Source organism: Ranitomeya imitator, chromosome 2 (genome assembly GCF_032444005.1).
Source record: "Ranitomeya imitator isolate aRanImi1 chromosome 2, aRanImi1.pri, whole genome shotgun sequence".
NCBI classification, from domain to species: domain Eukaryota; kingdom Metazoa; phylum Chordata; class Amphibia; order Anura; family Dendrobatidae; genus Ranitomeya; species Ranitomeya imitator.
The window spans coordinates 160,711,556-160,731,844 of record NC_091283.1 but is presented as its reverse complement, the minus strand read 5'-3'; the positions used below and the strand labels follow the sequence as shown (position 1 = coordinate 160,731,844).

The 20,289-nt window shown below is 45.4% G+C and overlaps 1 protein-coding gene across 7 annotated transcripts in view; it reads left to right on the top strand.

Annotated features, from left to right (window-relative positions):
* EXD3 (exonuclease 3'-5' domain containing 3) overlaps positions 1–20,289 on the top strand; it is a 356,324-nt gene that overhangs the window by 321,734 nt on the left and 14,301 nt on the right. For all 7 annotated transcript variants that reach the window (XM_069747665.1, XM_069747666.1, XM_069747671.1 and 4 more), the window contains one exon: positions 9,022–9,118. In XM_069747665.1, the coding sequence (XP_069603766.1) occupies positions 9,022–9,118 (97 nt within the window). The remainder of the gene's footprint in view (positions 1–9,021; positions 9,119–20,289) is intronic.

Below are 20,289 nucleotides of genomic sequence, written 5' to 3'. Positions count from 1 at the left end.
ATAATGACGCTGACACTCGGGGTGCAGGATAATGACGGTGACACACGGGTACAGGATAATGACACTGACACTCTGGGTATAGGATAATTCTGACACACTGGGTACAGGATAATGACACTTGGGGTAGAGGGTAATGACACACTCTGGGTACAGAATATTGATGCTGACACTCTGGGTACGGGATAATGATGCTGACAAATGGGGTACAGGATAATGACGGTGACTGACACACGGGGTACAGGATAATGACACTGACACTCTGGGTACAGGATAATGACGCTGACACTCGGGGTGCAGGATAATGATGCTGACAAATTGGGTACAGGATAATGACGGTGACACACGGGGTACAGGATAATGACACTGACACTCTGGGTACAGGATAATGACGCTGACACTCGGGGTGCAGGATAATGATGCTGACAAATTGGGTACAGGATAATGACACTCTGGGTACAGGATAATGACGCTGACAAATGGGGTACAGGATAATGACGCTGACACTCTTGGTTCGGAATAATGACGCTGACACTCTGGGTACAGGATAATGACGCTGACAAATGGGGTACAGGATAATGACGCTGACACTCTTGGTTCGGAATAATGACGCTGACACTTGGGGTACAGAATAATGACGGTGACACGCGGGGTACAGGATAATGATGCTGACACTCTTGGTACAGAATAATGACGCTGACACTCGGGGTGCAGGATAATGATGCTGACAAATGGAGTACAGGATAATGACGCTGACACTCTGGGTACAGGATAATGACGGTGACACACGGAGAACAGGATAATGACACTGACACTCTGGGTACAGGATAATTCTGACACTTGGGGTACAGAATAATGACGGTGACACGCGGGGTACAGGATAATGATGCTGACACTCGGGGTGCAGGATAATGATGCTGACACTCGGGGTGCAGGATAATGATGCTAACAAATGGGGTACAGGATAATGACGGTGACACACGGGGTTCAGGATAATGACACTGACACTCTGGGTACAGGATAATTCTGACACACTGGGTACAGGATAATTCTGACACTTGGGGTACAGGATAATGACGCTGACACTTGGGGTACAGGATAATGACGCTGACACTCGGGGTGCAGGATAATGACGGTGACACACGGGTACAGGATAATGACACTGACACTCTGGGTATAGGATAATTCTGACACACTGGGTACAGGATAATGACACTTGGGGTAGAGGGTAATGACACACTCTGGGTACAGAATATTGATGCTGACACTCGGGGTACAGGATAGTTGCATTGACACTCAGGGTATAGGATAGTGATGCTAACACACAGGGTACAGGATAATGACATTTACACTCATGGTACAGGATAGTGACACTGACACTCGGTACAGTATAATTTCACTGACACTTGGGGTACAGGATAGTAACGCTGACACTCGTAGTACAGGATAGTGACGCTGACACTCATGGTACAGGATAGTGATGCTGACACTCATGGTACAGGATAGTGATGCTGGCACTCGGGGTGCAGGATAATGACGGTGACACACGGGGTACAGGATAATGACACTGACACTCTGGGTACAGGATAATTCTGACACACTGGGTATAGGATAATGACACTTGGGGTAGAGGGTAATGACACACTCTGGGTACAGAATAATGACGCTGACACTCGGGGTGCAGGATAATGATGCTGACAAATGGGGTACAGGATAATGACGCTGACACTCTTGGTACAGAATAATGACGGTGGCACACGGGGTACAGGATAATGATACTGACACTCTGGGTACAGGATAATTCTGACACTTGGGGTACAGGATAATGACACTTGGGGTACAGAGTATTGACACTGATAGTCCCATATGTTACTTAGATAATAGAACACAGCACCTCTTGGGGAAAACAGGGTCAGCATTATCAATACATGATGCGTATGTCTCAGCCAAGGAGTCCCTCTTAGCATAAAGTCCAATATCCAAAAACGAAGAAGACAGCGCCTCACACGTTGGTGAAATAAATCACGCTGTATTCTGCCTTCTGTGGCGACGTTTTGATCCCAAAGAGCGCTTGATAAAGATCTCTTTGGGATTGAAATGTCGCCACCGTGCATATTACTTCTGTGGGGAGTGAATATGAGCAGCAGTCAGATTCCTGATTTGTGGCCTCTCTCCTGTGATTGTTTCAGATTCTCATTTTCTCTAAAAGGTAATGGCATATGGAAGTTTCATAATGCAAAAGTTAGGAACTAGAAAACCTCCCTTAATGAGCGTGACCTTCAGGTTCACCACTGCTCTATCCTGGGAGAGCCCCAGCAGTCTGCCCAATGTGAGAAAGTGCAGAGCAAAGTGACTTCCTAATGAGGGGTAATGAAGTTTTATTTCTCACACCCAGAGCCTGGAGAAGGGGGGTAAGGACAGACATTCAGGACAGACAGCACTTAACACCTTTTCCCTGGGAACGTCTCTCTGTTTCCAAGTCCCTTTTTTGTTTGGTGACTGTGAGACATACAGTAGCAGTAGCATAACATTTAAGGGACTTTTTCTTGTTACTATTATCAAATTATCTTTGTTGTTTTTTTATGCCCCCCACCCATTTCTTTTCTCATTAATTTATTCATTGCAGAGGAAGAATTTATCCCTTGAGTGTATAGAGTTTGCTGATGACCCTCCTCCATGGTAATGGAGACTCACAGAAGATGAATGCCTGAGAATGCAGTACTAGAAAGCTGGGAGACCACCAATCTAGTGCATCCTTCCCCTGCAGTGCCAGGCTTCGGATGAAAAGTTACAGTGTCACATCCTTCTTTGCTGGTTTAGTCATTTTAGGTTTAGTTATTTAATTAGTCATTAAGGGTTAGAAAGGTACTTTTATAGCACTTTCTGGTCTATCACATACCAGAGAATTGGATATTTTAATTTATTTTATTTTTTATCCAGGATTTTTAATTTTTCCAGACTAATGGCAATCTTTTTTGGAAACTGAGATTCTAGTGACTTATGGAAAAGACTAGATGGTGGCCCGATTCTAACGTATCGGGTATTCCAGAATATGTAGGTAGTATATAGCACAGGCTACGTACTATATTGCACAGTGACGTAGTATATAACACAACCAACGTAGAATATAACAGAGCTACGTAGTATGTAACACAGCGTACGTAGTATATAGCAGAGCTACGTAGTATATAACAGCCACGTAGTATATAACATAGCCACGTAGTGTATTGCACAGCTACGTAGTGTATTGCACAGGCACGTAGTATATTGGTCAGCCACATAGTATATAGCAGAGCCACGTAGTATATAACATAGCCACGTTGTATATCGTAGTATATTGCACTGCCACGTAGTATATAACAGAGCCACATAGTATATTGCACAGTTGACATAGTATATAACAGAACCGACACAGCCACATAGTATATTGCACAGCTACGTAGTATATAGCACAGAGCACGTAGTATATTGCACAGCCACGTAGTATATTGGACAGTCACGTTGTATATTGCACAGTCACATTGTATATTGCCCAGCTACATAGTATATAGCACAGAGATGTAGTATATAACATTGCCCACGCAGTATGTAACACAGCCCACGTAGTATATAGCAATGTGGGCACTATATGCGTGGTTAAAAAAGACTTAAAATAAAAAATAAACATATACTCACCTTCCAAAGGCCCCTTGTAGCCCTGCCGCCTGTGTGCGGTGCACGCGGCAGCTTCCGCACCCAGGGTTGGTATGAGCGCGGGACCTGTAATGACGTCGCAGTCACATGACCGTGACGTCATGGAAGGTCCTTCTCGCATAGCATCCTTGGTACCGGAACCTGCCGCTCGCACTGCCGAGGACAGCAGGCGACGTCGGAGGGTGAGAATAACCTTTTTTTTTTATTATTATTATTTTTAACATTAGATTGTTTTACTATTGATGCTGCATACGCAGCATCAATAGTAAAAAGTTGGTCACACAGGGTTAATAGCTGCGTTAACGGAGTGCGTAACACCGCGGTCCGTTAAGCTGGCATTAACCCTGTGTGAGTGCTCACCGCTGACTGGAGGGCAGTAAAGCAACGGCCATTTCGCTGCCAGACTGTGGCCGTCGCTGATTAGTCATGGCAATGGTCCTGGGCATTTTGCCACGACCAATCAGTGACTTGGATTTCCATGACAGACAGAGGCCGCGACCAATGAATATCCGTGACAGACAGACAGAAAGACAGACAGACAGAAGTGACCCTTAGACAATTATATAGTAGATGATACAGTGGGCAGCACGGTGGCTCAGTGGTTAGCATTGCAGCCTTGCAGCGCTGGAGTCCTGGGTTCAGATCCCACCAGGGACAACATCTGTAAGGAGTTTGTATGTTCTCCCCGTGTTTGCGTGCTTTTCCTCCTGGTTTATTTGGTTTCCTCTCACATTCCAAAGGCCTACCGATGGGGATTTAGATTGTGAGCCCCATTGGGGACAGTACTGATAATGTCTGTAAAGCACTGTGGAAATAATGGCGCTATATAAGCAAAAGCTAAATAAGTAACAAAAAACAAACAAAATACTGTACAAACCTGCAGCTATTGCAAAATTATAAGTGCAGACAGTCAGGGCATGCTGGGAATTATAGTACTGCAACAGTTGGAGAATGTGGCCTTATAATATATAAAAATTACAGCCATTATTTCATCTTTTGCAGTCGGCAAATCCCATAGATTTTCCAGCCCTTGGAATTGTTAGAGTCCCACACCTCCAGTTCATTACTTCCCTGCCTGGGACTCACACCCTCTCTCCAGCCAGCAGAACACCCCTCATCCTGCTTTGTTTTGTGCTGGGGGAACCGGTTCTTCTTAGTGAGTCCTTTGTTCCCTGAGAGCTGAATTTCTGGCTGTAGGGCTACCTCTGATTTCCTCTTCTCACGCTTTCTATATCCGTCCGAGGCATAAATATATCATCAGTGAAGCCGTACCTGTGACCATGAACTAGATAGGCAGGTATTATAAATATACATGTAATCAGAGTGTGACGATAGGCTGAGAACAGGGGGCAAAAGTCCTACACAGGCATTGTATTTACTGGGCTTTTCCCCTTTACATAATAAAATGAGCATTTATATAAAATCATAAAGGTGAACGCATTGGTTATGATTTAGTTGTATTTTTTCCTTGAAAAGCTGAGTAATGACCATCATAGCCACCGTTCCCACATATAGCTTTCCTAGTTAAACTACTACAAGTGCAGCCACAGAAATAGCACAGAATACTGGAAGATTTTAGCTCTGAAGCCTGTAGAATAGTGAGTGCAGCTCTGGAGTGTAATACAGGATGTAACTCAGGATCAGTAATGTAATGTATGTACACAGTGACTGCACCAACAGAATAGTGAGTGCAGCTCTGGGGTATAATACAGGATGTAACTCAGGATCAGTACAGGATAAGTAATGTATGTACACAGTGGCTGCACCAACAGAATAGTGAGTGCAGCTCTGGAGTATAATACAGGATGTAGCTCGGGATCAGTACAGGATCAGTAATGTAATATATGTACACAGTGACTGCACCAGCAGAATAGTGAATTCAGCTCTGCTGTATAATACAGGATGTTGCTCGGGATCAGTACAGGATTAGTAATGTAATGTATGTACACAGTGACTGCACCAGCAGAATAGTGAGTGCAGCTCTGGATATAATACAGGATGTAACTCAGGATCAGTACATGATCAGTAATGTAATGTATGTACACAGTGACTGCACCAGCAGAATAGTGAGTGCAGCTCTGGGGTATAATACAGGATGTAACTCAGGATCCGTACAGGTTCAGCAATGTAATGTAGATACACAGTGACTGCACCAGCAGAATAGTGAGTGCAGCTCTGGAGTATAATACAGGATATAACTCAGGATCAGTACAGGATCAGTAATGTATGCACACAGTGACTGCACCAGCAGGACAGTGAGTGCAGCTCTGGAGTTTAATACAGGATGTAACACTCAGGATCAGTACAGGATCAGTAATGTAATGTATGTACACAGTGACTGCACCAGCAGAATAGTGAGTGCAGCTCTGGAGTATAATACAGGATGTATATCAGGATCAGTAATGTATATACACAGTGACTGCACCAGCAGAATAGTGAGTGCAGATCTGGGGTATAATACAGGATGTAACTCAGGATCTGTAATGTATGTACACAGTGACTGCAGCAGCAGAATAGTGAGTGCAGCTCTGGAGTATAATACAGGATGTAGCTCAGGATCCAACTCAGGATCCGTACAGGATCAGTAATGTAATGTATGTACACAGTGACTGCACCAGCAGAATAGTGAATTCAGCTCTGCTGTATAATACAGGATGTTGCTCGGGATCAGTACAGGATTATTAATGTAATGTATGTACACAGTGACTGCACCAGCAGAATAGTGAGTGCAGCTCTGGAGTATAATACAGGATGTAACTCAGGATCAGTACATGATCAGTAATGTAATGTATGTACACAGTGACTGCACCAGCAGAATAGTGAGTGCAGCTCTGGAGTATAATACAGGATGTAACTCAGGATCAGTACATGATCAGTAATGTAATGTATGTACACAGTGACTGCACCAGCAGAATAGTGAGTGCAGCTCTGGGGTATAATACAGGATATAACTCAGGATCAGTACAGGATCAGTAATGTATGCACACAGTGACTGCACCAGCAGGACAGTGAGTGCAGCTCTGGAGTTTAATACAGGATGTAACACTCAGGATCAGTACAGGATAAGTAATGTATGTACACAGTGGCTGCACCAACAGAATAGTGAGTGCAGCTCTGGAGTATAATACAGGATGTAGCTCGGGATCAGTACAGGATCAGTAATGTAATATATGTACACAGTGACTGCACCAGCAGAATAGTGAATTCAGCTCTGCTGTATAATACAGGATGTTGCTCGGGATCAGTACAGGATTAGTAATGTAATGTATGTACACAGTGACTGCACCAGCAGAATAGTGAGTGCAGCTCTGGATATAATACAGGATGTAACTCAGGATCAGTACATGATCAGTAATGTAATGTATGTACACAGTGACTGCACCAGCAGAATAGTGAGTGCAGCTCTGGGGTATAATACAGGATGTAACTCAGGATCCGTACAGGTTCAGCAATGTAATGTAGATACACAGTGACTGCACCAGCAGAATAGTGAGTGCAGCTCTGGAGTATAATACAGGATATAACTCAGGATCAGTACAGGATCAGTAATGTATGCACACAGTGACTGCACCAGCAGGACAGTGAGTGCAGCTCTGGAGTTTAATACAGGATGTAACACTCAGGATCAGTACAGGATCAGTAATGTAATGTATGTACACAGTGACTGCACCAGCAGAATAGTGAGTGCAGCTCTGGAGTATAATACAGGATGTATATCAGGATCAGTAATGTATATACACAGTGACTGCACCAGCAGAATAGTGAGTGCAGATCTGGGGTATAATACAGGATGTAACTCAGGATCTGTAATGTATGTACACAGTGACTGCAGCAGCAGAATAGTGAGTGCAGCTCTGGAGTATAATACAGGATGTAGCTCAGGATCCAACTCAGGATCCGTACAGGATCAGTAATGTAATGTATGTACACAGTGACTGCACCAGCAGAATAGTGAATTCAGCTCTGCTGTATAATACAGGATGTTGCTCGGGATCAGTACAGGATTATTAATGTAATGTATGTACACAGTGACTGCACCAGCAGAATAGTGAGTGCAGCTCTGGAGTATAATACAGGATGTAACTCAGGATCAGTACATGATCAGTAATGTAATGTATGTACACAGTGACTGCACCAGCAGAATAGTGAGTGCAGCTCTGGAGTATAATACAGGATGTAACTCAGGATCAGTACATGATCAGTAATGTAATGTATGTACACAGTGACTGCACCAGCAGAATAGTGAGTGCAGCTCTGGGGTATAATACAGGATATAACTCAGGATCAGTACAGGATCAGTAATGTATGCACACAGTGACTGCACCAGCAGGACAGTGAGTGCAGCTCTGGAGTTTAATACAGGATGTAACACTCAGGATCAGTACAGGATCAGTAATGTAATGTATGTACACAGTGACTGCACCAGCAGAATAGTGAATGCAGCTCTGGGGTATAATACAGGATGTAACTCAGGATCTGTAATGTAATGTATGTACACAGTGACCGCAGCAGCAGAATAGTGAGTGCATCTCTGGAGTATAATACAGGATGTAGCTCAGGATCCAACTCGGGGTCCGTACAGGATCAGTAATGTAATGTATGTACACAGTGACTGCACCAGCAGAATAGTGAGTGCATCTCTGGAGTATAATACAGGATGTAACTCCGGATCAGTAATGTAATGTATGTACACAGTGACTGCACCAGCAGAATAGTGAGTGCAGCTCTGGAGTATAATACAGGTTGTAACTTAAAACTTGGATCAGTACAGGATCAGTAATGTGTGTACACAGTTCCTCTATCAGCAGAATAGTGAGTGCAGCTGTGGAGCATAATTCTTATACAGTATTTATGCACTTTAATTCTATATGTAAGCTGCTGATCATAGATGACTATACTTAGTTCCAAGACTCCACTCCTATTGTCTTCCTTGTCCTCATCGCTGTAGCTCCTGCTTTGTTACACACCCTGGCAAACAATATGAAACACAATAATTTATACAATGGTACTTTTACTTCTGTTCTTGAATAAATGATTGGTGATATCACTGGTGATTGATGTAATAATGCTAAAATGCTCCAACATTCATATTATATGTGATTATAATATACAATTATAAGTTGTAGCTGCTACCTTTTACATAATATTCTTCAGGATAGTGATGTCTGCAGCCTGCTGAGCTACTGTATCTAAACTGATCAATACTCATACTTTCTGCATACCTTGAGTATCTCATTTATAGAGCTACAGGTGAAGTGGTGGCCAGTGTGTCTATCAGTCTGGGTTCCTTGCTCTGCCTGTCAGTAATGTTTGCTTTTTGCTTCCTTTCAGGTGTGTAACTGTAACAAGTATCTGCACATTTCCCAGGACCAGATGATACAGCTCGTAAGACTCCGTGACTACCGTGAGGAGACCCGCGGCAAGCAAGGTGAGGGGGGAACTAAACAATGTTCTTACCATCCATAATGCGACTGCTTACGCTACTACTAAAACCTGCAGATTGCAGTGGCCTCAGAAAGGGTTCGTATATTTTTGCAGTTTGAGATTGCACTAATGTATCTAAAATACATAAAAAAAATTTAAGCAGCTTAGTCTTGTTTAAAAAATCTACCGTTTTGAGTCTGCACATCCTGTGAATTCCTGTGTGTCTCTATGGTAGCAAACTTGTGTACAGTCTGATCTTGAGGTAGCGTGTTACCATCACTTAGTCTCCATCTGTCTGTAGGATCTGACTTCACAGTGTTTGTTTGTAGTCTGAAACCGCAGAGATGCATAGACCTGCATAGGAGCTGTATACACAACACAATAGGAAATTTTGCTTTTAATAGAAATTGGTGGCAAAAAAATTACATTTTACTCAAAAATATACCTATAAAGAGAAAAATCAGAGAAACAGAAAATTTTTGCAGTGGTCTCTTAATTTTTGCGAGACCTATATATATAGTGATGAGCAAATATACTCGTTACTCGAGATTTCTCGAGCATGCTCGGGTGACCTCTGAGTATTTTTTAGTGCTCGGAAATTTAGTTTTTCTGACCGCAGCTGAATGATTTACATCTGTTAGCCAGCATAAGTACATGTGGGGGTTGCCTGGTTGCTAGGGAACCCCCACATGTACTTATGCTGGCTAACCGATGTAAATCATTCAGCTGCGGCCAGAAAAACTAAATCTCGCAAGACCGCTAAGTCATCTGGGTAATTTTGCAATGCATCGCTGGGAACGGAAGGCGGTGGCAGCTGTGCGCACATCGGGAGAGCTTCGCTGGACGCCGGAGGGTGAGTATATAACTATTTTTTTTTCATTCTTTTTTTTTTAACAGGGATATGGTGCCCACAGTGCCATATAGTACTTGGGCTGTGTTATATACTGCGATGCTGCTATATACTACGTTGGCTTTGTTATATACTGCATGGCCTGTGTTATATACTGCGTGAGCAGTGTTATATACTAAGTGGACAATGTTATATACTACGTGGGCAATGTTATATACTATGTGCGCAGTGTTATATACTGCGTGGGCAGTGTTATATACTGCGTGGGCAGTGTTATATACTGCGTGGGCAGTGTTATATACTGCGTGGGCAGTGTTATATACTGCGTGGGCAGTGTTATATACTGCGTGGGCAGTGTTATATACTGCGTGGGCAGTGTTATATACTGCGTGGGCAGTGTTATATACTGCGTGGGCAGTGTTATATACTGCGTGGGCAGTGTTATATACTGCGTGGGCAGTGTTATATACTGCGTGGGCAGTGTTATATACTGCGTGGGCAGTGTTATATACTGCGTGGGCAGTGTTATATACTGCGTGGGCAGTGTTATATACTGCGTGGGCAGTGTTATATACTGCGTGGGCAGTGTTATATACTGCGTGGGCAGTGTTATATACTGCGTGGGCAGTGTTATATACTGCGTGGGCAGTGTTATATACTGCGTGGGCAGTGTTATATACTGCGTGGGCAGTGTTACATACTACGTGGCTCCTATATACTACATGGCTGTGCTATATACTATGTGGCTCATACATACATATTCTAGAGTACCCGATGCGTTAGAATCGGGCCACCATCTAGTGTGTATATGTATGTGTATATATATATATATATATATATATATATATATATATATATTCTATGTGTATTTATCTATTCTATCCTAACCTGTCACGCTGTGATATTACTGTACTAGCTATTGAACCCGTTCTACGCCCGGGTGGCGAGCATTTATATTGGTATATTGTCTCCATCATGGTATGTGCTGCTCCATCCTGCGTCCCCATCCTGTCATGTGCTGCTCCATCCTGCGTCCCCATCCTGTCATGCGCTGCTCCATCCTGCGTCCCCATCCTGTCATGTGCTGCTCCATCCTGCGTCCCCATCCTGTCATGCGCTGCTCCATCCTGCGTTCCCTTTCCTGTCATGCGCTGCTCCCATCCTGCGTCCCCATCCTGTCATGCGCTGCTCCCATCCTGCGTCCCCATCCTGTGATGCGCTGCTCCCATCCTGTGATGCGCTGCTCCCATCCTGCGTCCCCATCCTGTCATGTGCTGCTCCATCCTGCGTCCCCATCCTGTCATGCGCTGCTCCATCATGCGTCCCCATCCTGTCATGCGCTGCTGCATCCTGCGTCCCCATCCTTATGTGCTGCTGCATCCTGCGTCCCCATCCTGTCATGCGCTGCTGCATCCTGCGTCCCCATCCTTATGTGCTGCTGCATCCTGCGTCCCCATCCTTATGTGCTGCTGCATCCTGCGTCCCCATCCTTATGTGCTGCTGCATCCTGCGTCCCCATCCTTATGTGCTGCTCCATCCTGCGTCCCCATCCTTATGTGCTGCTCCATCCTGCGTCCCCATCCTTATGTGCTGCTCCATCCTGCGTCCCCATACTGTTATGTGCTGCTCCATCCTGCGTCCCCATCCTTATGTGCTGCTCCATCCTGCGTCCCCATCCTTATGTGCTGCTCCATCCGGCGTCCCCATCCTTATGTCCTGCTCCATCCTGCGTCCCCATACTGTTATGTGCTGCTCCATCCTGCGTCCCCATCCTTATGTGCTGCTCCATCCTGCGTCCCCATCCTTATGTGCTGCTCCATCCGGTGTCCCCATCCTTATGTCCTGCTCCATCCTGCGTCCCCATACTGTTATGTGCTGCTCCATCCTGCGTCCCCATCCTTATGTGCTGCTCCATCCTGCGTCCCCATCCTTATGTGCTGCTCCATCCTGCGTCCCCATCCTTATGTCCTGCTCCATCCTGCGTCCCCATACTGTTAAGTGCTGCTCCATCCTGCGTCCCCATCCTTATGTGCTGCTGCATCCTGCGTCCCCATCCTTATGTGCTGCTGCATCCTGCGTCCCCATCCTTATGTGCTGCTCCATCCTGCGTCCCCATACTGTTATGTGCTGCTCCATCCTGCGTCCCCATCCTTATGTGCTGCTCCATCCTGCGTCCCCATCCTTATGTGCTGCTCCATCCTGCTTCCCCATCCTTATGTGCTGCTCCATCCTGCATCCCCATCCTTATGTGCTGCTCCATCCTGCGTCCCCATCCTTATGTCCTGCTCCATCCTGCGTCCCCATCCTTACGTGCTGCTCCATCCTGCGTCCCCATACTGTTATGTGCTGCTCCATCCTGCGTCCCCATCCTTATGTCCTGCTCCATCCTGCGTCCCCATCCTTATGTCCTGCTCCATCCTGCGTCCCCATACTGTTATGTGCTGCTCCATCCTGCGTCCCCATCCTTATGTGCTGCTCCATCCTGCGTCCCCATCCTTATGTCCTGCTCCATCCTGCGTCCCCATCCTTATGTCCTGCTCCATCCTGCGTCCCCATCCTTATGTCCTGCTCCATCCTGCGTCCCCATCCTTATGTCCTGCTCCATCCTGCGTCCCCATCCTTATGTCCTGCTCCATCCTGCGTCCCCATCCTTATGTGCTGCTCCATCCTGCGTCCCCATCCTTTCATGTCCTGCTCCATCCTGCGTCCCCATCCTTATGTCCTGCTCCATCCTGCGTCCCCATCCTTATGTCCTGCTCCATCCTGCGTCCCCATCCTTATGTCCTGCTCCATCCTGCGTCCCCATCCTTATGTGCTGCTCCATCCTGCGTCCCCATCCTTATGTGCTGCTCCATCCTGCGTCCCCATCCTTTCATGTCCTGCTCCATCCTGCGTCCCCATCCTTTCATGTCCTGCTCCATCCTGCTTCCCCATCCTTATGTGCTGCTCCATCCTGCATCCCCATCCTTATGTGCTGCTCCATCCTGCGTCCCCATCCTTATGTGCTGCTCCATCCTGCGTCCCCATCCTTACGTGCTGCTCCATCCTGCGTCCCCATACTGTTATGTGCTGCTCCATCCTGCGTCCCCATCCTTATGTCCTGCTCCATCCTGCGTCCCCATCCTTATGTCCTGCTCCATCCTGCGTCCCCATACTGTTATGTGCTGCTCCATCCTGCGTCCCCATCCTTATGTGCTGCTCCATCCTGCGTCCCCATCCTTATGTCCTGCTCCATCCTGCGTCCCCATCCTTATGTCCTGCTCCATCCTGCGTCCCCATCCTTATGTCCTGCTCCATCCTGCGTCCCCATCCTTATGTGCTGCTCCATCCTGCGTCCCCATCCTTTCATGTCCTGCTCCATCCTGCGTCCCCATCCTTATGTCCTGCTCCATCCTGCGTCCCCATCCTTATGTCCTGCTCCATCCTGCGTCCCCATCCTTATGTCCTGCTCCATCCTGCGTCCCCATCCTTATGTGCTGCTCCATCCTGCGTCCCCATCCTTTCATGTCCTGCTCCATCCTGCGTCCCCATCCTTTCATGTCCTGCTCCATCCTGCGTCCCCATCCTTATGTCCTGCTCCATCCTGCGTCCCCATCCTTATGTGCTGCTCCATCCTGCGTCCCCATCCTTATGTGCTGCTCCATCCTGCGTCCCCATCCTTATGTGCTGCTCCATCCTGCGTCCCCATCCTTATGTGCTGCTCCATCCTGCGTCCCCATACTGCCTCTGACCCGCTCGGCGCCGACTGCTGGGGGGCCTGAGCAGGCGGGGACACCGGCGCGCTGTGGGGGTCAGGTGCCGGTATCGCCGCCAGCTCAGGCCCCCCAGCACTTCCTATACTCACCTGTCCGGCGTTCCATCGCTGAGCGCCGCCATCTTCCAGGTCTCCTGGCTGTGACTGTTCAGTCAGAGGGCGGCGCCGGCGCGCATTAAGCGCGTCATCGCGCCCTCTGAACTGAAGGCCACAGACCGAAGACCGGGAAGATGGCGCCGCTCAGCGATGGAACGGGGACAGGTGAATATAGGCCGATACTCACCGTCCTGGCGGTCCCTGCTTCTGCGGTGGAGATCGCGGTGTGTGTTCAGTGTGAACGCACACCGCGATCTCCCGGGAGCGTCGCTCTGTGAGGCCCAGACTGCGCCGGCGCTTGCGCAGTCTATAGAGGCTTCGGACAGAGTGACGCTCCCAGCGTTATATTATAGATGCGGCACATGAATTGCCGGCTTTTCTTCTATCTATGTAATATAAATACATATATGTGTGTGTGTCACTGACATCTATATATCTATGCATTCTATGTGTATATATCTATTCTCTCTATTCTATTCTAACCTGTCAGTGTGATTTTACTGCACGCGGCACATGAATTGCCGGCTTTTCAAAGGATCTAGAGATATGGTTCTGCAGGAAGCAGTTTATTTTTTCCTTTGGGGGCACTCCACTTTATTAGCATGCACAAAGAGACACAAGATAGCCCCGAAAATGCATGAAAAAAATGCGCCAAAACCGCAACAAAACCTGCGTTTTTGCCACAGCTTCGTTCCTGCCGAGAAATCAGGTTTTGCTGCAGAAAAAAAAACACAGGAAAAACGCCCAGTGTGAACTCACCCTAATAAAGGATTATCTTAATTCTGATGGATGTCTTCTTTGGCAAAGTATGAACAATCAAAGTATGGTTTAACCAGATTAAATGTCTGCCGGATCGGTTTCCAGATGTTAGCTGTGTGCTGCTAGGAAATACGGTTACATCATGTTTGCCAGGGGTTCCCAAAATAGGGCTCCAATCAACGCGGAAATCTCTCTTAAACCATGGAGGAATAAGATAATACTTTGAAGTGGGGGAAAAAATGCTGCCATTATTATTCCCATGACAAACCAGTCATTTAGATTCTTCAATCACTATTGTCCACGGCATCTAAAGCATTAAACTGCAGCACACCAAGCTCTCTCTCTGATCCCGGCAGTTGAAAGCACATTTTGGTTGCTCGCACGCAACTGTGCAGGAACGGGCTCAGCTCCTGACCTGCTCCATATATTCCCCATGTACATGTAAGTCACATTAAACCAATGATTTAAAGGCAATTAACATTTTTTCTTTTACAGTCATGGCCAAAAGTATTGACACCCCTGCAATTCTGTCAGATAATACTCATTTTCTACCTGAAAATGATTGCAAACACAAATTATTTGATATTATTATCTTCATTTAATTTGTCTTAAATGAAAAAACACAAAAGAGAATGAAGCAAACAGCAAAACATTGATCATTTCACACAATACTCCAAAAATGGGCCAGACAAAAGTATTGGTACCCTCAGCCTAATACTTGGTTGCACAACCTTTAGCCAAAATAACTGCGACCAACCGCATCCGGTAACCATCAATGAGTTTCTTACAATGCTCTGCTGGAATTTTAGACCATTGTTCTTTGGCAAACTGCACCAGGTCCCTGATATTTGAAGGGTGCCTTCTCCAATCTGCCATTTTTAGATCTCTCCACAGGTGTTCTATGGGATTCAGGTCTGGACTCATTGCTGGCCACCTTAGAAGTCTCCAGTGCTTTCTCGCAAACCATTTTCTAGTGCTTTTTGAAGTGTGTTTTGGGTCATTGTCCTGCTGGAAGACCCATGACCTCTGAGGGAGACCCAGCTTTCTCACCCTGGGCCCTACATTATGCTGCAAAATTTGTTGGTAGTCTTCAGACTTCATAATGCCATGCACACGGTCAAGCAGTCCAGTGCCAGAGGCAGCAAAGCAACCCCAAAACATCAGGGAACCTCTGCCATGTTTGACTGTAGGGACCGTGTTCTTTTCTTTGAATGCCTCTTTTTTTCTCCTGTAAACTCTATGTTGATGCCTTTGCCCCAAAAGCTCTACTTTTGTCTCATCTGACCAGAGAACATTCTTCCAAAACATTTTAGGCTTTTTCAGGTAAGTTTTGGCAAACTCCAGCCTGGCTTTTTTATGTCTCGGGGTAAGAAGTGGGGTCTTCCTGGGTCTCCTACCATACAGTCCCTTTTCATTCAGACGCCGACAGATAGTACGGGTTGACACTGTTGTACCCTCGGACTACAGGGCAGCTTGAACTTGTTTGGATGTTAGTCGAGGTTCTTTATCCAACATCCGCACAATCTTGCGTTGAAATCTCTTGTCAATTTTTATTTTCCGTCCACATCTAGGGAGGTTAGCCACAGTGCCATGGGCTTTAAACTTCTTGATGACACTGCGCACGGTAGACACAGGAACATTCAGGTCTTTGGAGATGGACTTGTAGCCTTTAGATTGCTCATGCTTCTTCACAATTTGGTTTCTCAAGTCCTCAGACAGTTCTTTGGTCTTCTTTCTTTTCTCCATGCTCAATGTGGTACACACAAGGACACAGGACAGAGGTTGAGTCAACTTTAATCCATGTCAACTGGCTGCAAGTGTGATTTAGTTATTGCCAACACCTGTTAGGGGCCACAGGTAAGTTACAGGTGCTGTTAATTACACAAATTAGAGAAGCATCACATGATTTTTCGAACAGTGCCAATACTTTTGTCCACCCCCTTTTTTATGTTTGGTGTGGAATTATATCCAATTCGGCTTTAGGACAATTCTTTTTGTGTTTTTTTTCATTTAAGACAAATTAAATGAAGATAATAATAACAAAGAATTTGTGTTTAGTAACATAGTAACATAGTTAGTAAGGCCGAAAAAAGACATTTGTCCATCCAGTTCAGCCTATATTCCATCATAATAAATACCCAGATCTACGTCCTTCTACAGAACCTAATAATTGTATGATACAATATTGTTCTGCTCCAGGAAGACATCCAGGCCTCTCTTGAACCCCTCGACTGAGTTCGCCATCACCACCTCCTCAGGCAAGCAATTCCAGATTCTCACTGCCCTAACAGTAAAGAATCCTCTTCTATGTTGGTGGAAAAACCTTCTCTCCTCCAGACGCAAAGAATGCCCCCTTGTGCCCGTCACCTTCCTTGGTATAAACAGATCCTCAGCGAGATATTTGTATTGTCCCCTTATATACTTATACATGGTTATTAGATCGCCCCTCAGTCGTCTTTTTTCTAGACTAAATAATCCTAATTTCGCTAATCTATCTGGGTATTGTAGTTCTCCCATCCCCTTTATTAATTTTGTTGCCCTCCTTTGTACTCTCTCTAGTTCCATTATATCCTTCCTGAGCACCGGTGCCCAAAACTGGACACAGTACTCCATGTGCGGTCTAACTAGGGATTTGTACAGAGGCAGTATAATGCTCTCATCATGTGTATCCAGACCTCTTTTAATGCACCCCATGATCCTGTTTGCCTTGGCAGCTGCTGCCTGGCACTGGCTGCTCCAGGTAAGTTTATCATTAACTAGGATCCCCAAGTCCTTCTCCCTGTCAGATTTACCCAGTGGTTTCCCGTTCAGTGTGTAATGGTGATATTGATTCCCTCTTCCCATGTGTATAACCTTACATTTATCATTGTTAAACCTCATCTGCCACCTTTCAGCCCAAGTTTCCAACTTATCCAGATCCATCTGTAGCAGAATACTATCTTCTCTTGTATTAACTGCTTTACATAGTTTTGTATCATCTGCAAATATCGATATTTTACTGTGTAAACCTTCTACCAGATCATTAATGAATATGTTGAAGAGAACAGGTCCCAATACTGACCCCTGCGGTACCCCACTGGTCACAGCGACCCAGTTAGAGACTATACCATTTATAACCACCCTCTGCTTTCTATCACTAAGCCAGTTACTAACCCATTTACACACATTTTCCCCCAGACCAAGCATTCTCATTTTGTGTACCAACCTCTTGTGCGGCACGGTATCAAACGCTTTGCAATCATTTTCAGGAAGAAACTGAGTATTATCTGACAGAATTGCAGGGGCGTCAATACTTTTGGCCATGACTGTAGTTTATAAACTTCTGACAACATGTCTCCGAATTTCCAAGCAATAAATTTTGAATTTTTTTTCTGATAAGGAGAAATGGTTAAAATAAAAAATAAAAAAAACCAGTCCTTTCAGACCTCAAATAATGCAAAGAAAACACATTCATAATCATTTAGAAACAACTATCCTAATGTTTAAACTCAGGAAAAGTTCAGAAATCAATATTTTGTGGAATAACCCTGATTTTTAATCACAGCTTTCATGTGTCTTGGCATGCTTTCCACTAGTCTTTCACACTGCTTCTGGCGCAAAAATGTAAGCAGTTCTTCTTTGTTTGATGGCTTAAGACTATTCATTATCCTCTTGATTACATTCCAGAGGCTTTCAATGGGGTTCAGGTCTGGAGATTGGGCTGCCCATGACAAGGTTTTGATGTGGTTGTTTCTTAAATTTTGCCAGAGCTGTATATATATAGAGATGGATTACACACCAGTAAATACATATGGAATAGGTATATTTACAGATGTCTGTGACAAATACAATTAGTACAGTATGTGTGCAGCTTACAGTACATGTATTTAATAATTAAAAATGTATTTTTCTGAAAAAAATGGCATGGGCACCCGCATAATTTTCTTAACCAGCAGAGGGAAAGCCGACGGCTGGAGGCAGATGTCTATAGCCTGGGAAGGGGTAATACCCATGGAGCTTCCCAGGCCCCCATTACTATCCTCGGGGCTTGATGTCACCAGACAATGCAAAGGTGACATAAACCCCCCAACTATTACCACAATAGCCACCACTACAGGGCAAGTTGGAAGAGCTGGGCAAAGCGCCAGAATTCGCGCATCTAATAGATGTGCCTTTTCTGGGCAGCTGCGGGCTGCTATTTTTACGCTGGGGTGGGGCAATATCTATGGCCCCTTACCAGCCTGCGAATACCAACCCCCAGCTGTCTGCTTTAGCAATGCTGATTGTCAAAAATGAGGGGAACCCCACGCCGTTTTTTTTAAATTATTATTTATTTGCATAATTGAAAAATGTGGCATGGGGACCCTTCTATTCTTGATAACCAGTCTTGCTGACAGCTGAGGGCTGCAGCCCCCAACTGTGAGTTTTGCCTGGCTTGTTTTCAAAAATAGGGGGGAACCCAGGCAGGTTTTTTTCATTATTTATTTACAGCATAGGAGCAGCTTATGAATACTCCCATCATCATCCGCTCATGCTCTCACTGTTATTAGCGACAGCAGGTGTCAGATGATGGGAGCTGTAGTGCCATCAGCTGACACCAGTGACCGAAGGTAAACTGTATACCTCCGATCTCAGCTGAGCGCTCCCGCTGTCTTTTGACAGCGTGGGAACCGTGGCTCTCTGACCTGCGTGGATGGTTTCACCGCCGATCAGAAGCGGTGTTTGCTGTGCTGTCATGCATATGACAGCGTTTCAAGCACTGTATTGTTGAGCCCCCCATTCAAGTGAATGGGGTTCAGGTCCGCTCTGCTGGATGACAGGCTTATGGACGCATCATGCAGCCTGCCATCTATATGTAGTGGAGCTGACTGTGATGTTACATCCGGCTGTCCTGGACTTTTCTGCAGCAAATACGCTGTAAAAAATCAACCTGCGTATTTGCAACGTTTTTTCGCCATACATTCAAGTCAGTGGGAGAAAAACGCTAAAAGAAGTGGCATGCTCTATGCAAAAAAAAAAAAAAAAAACGCTGCAAAGCACAAAATCCTGATGACAAAAAAAAACAATGAGTGTGAATGAGCTTTCTGAAATCTCGTAGGCTTTGCTGGTACTGTAAAAAAGCAGCTGAAAATTAGCATAAAAAGCAGCAAAAACGCCCAGTGTGAACATACCATTAATAGTAAAATCAGAACAATAAAATTAACAGAGTGCCTCATGGAAGGGATGTTACCATATCTTGTCAAAAATATGACCAATAGCTGCGTTACTGACACGTGTATGTTTTCCCACCTTTTAATTAAACATAGGAAATTCAGGTGGTTGATTATATTCTTTTCTAGGTGATTATCTACAGGGATCAGTCGCAAGACTGAACTATGTAACACTCTTTGTTGTGTTTAACTTCCTAGTGTCAGTAGAACAGCTATTGGTTATATTTTTGTCATGATATAGTAACATCTCTTCCATGAGGCACACTGTTCACTGTATTGTTCTGATTTTACTATCCAATATATAATTGCCTAGAATACTACTTCCTGCAATTTGTGCCAACTTCCTGTCCGGAGCTAATGTCCGGAGCTAATGTCCGGAGCTAATGTCCGAAGATAAGTGACGTCAACAGTGTCCAGTGTCTGATTGGTTGCCGCCTGCTGCGAGCGACCAATCAGAAACGTGCCGTACTGTGACACACTCCGCCCGCCATTTTGGTGTGATTTTTGAATTTTTACCTCACAGCAAG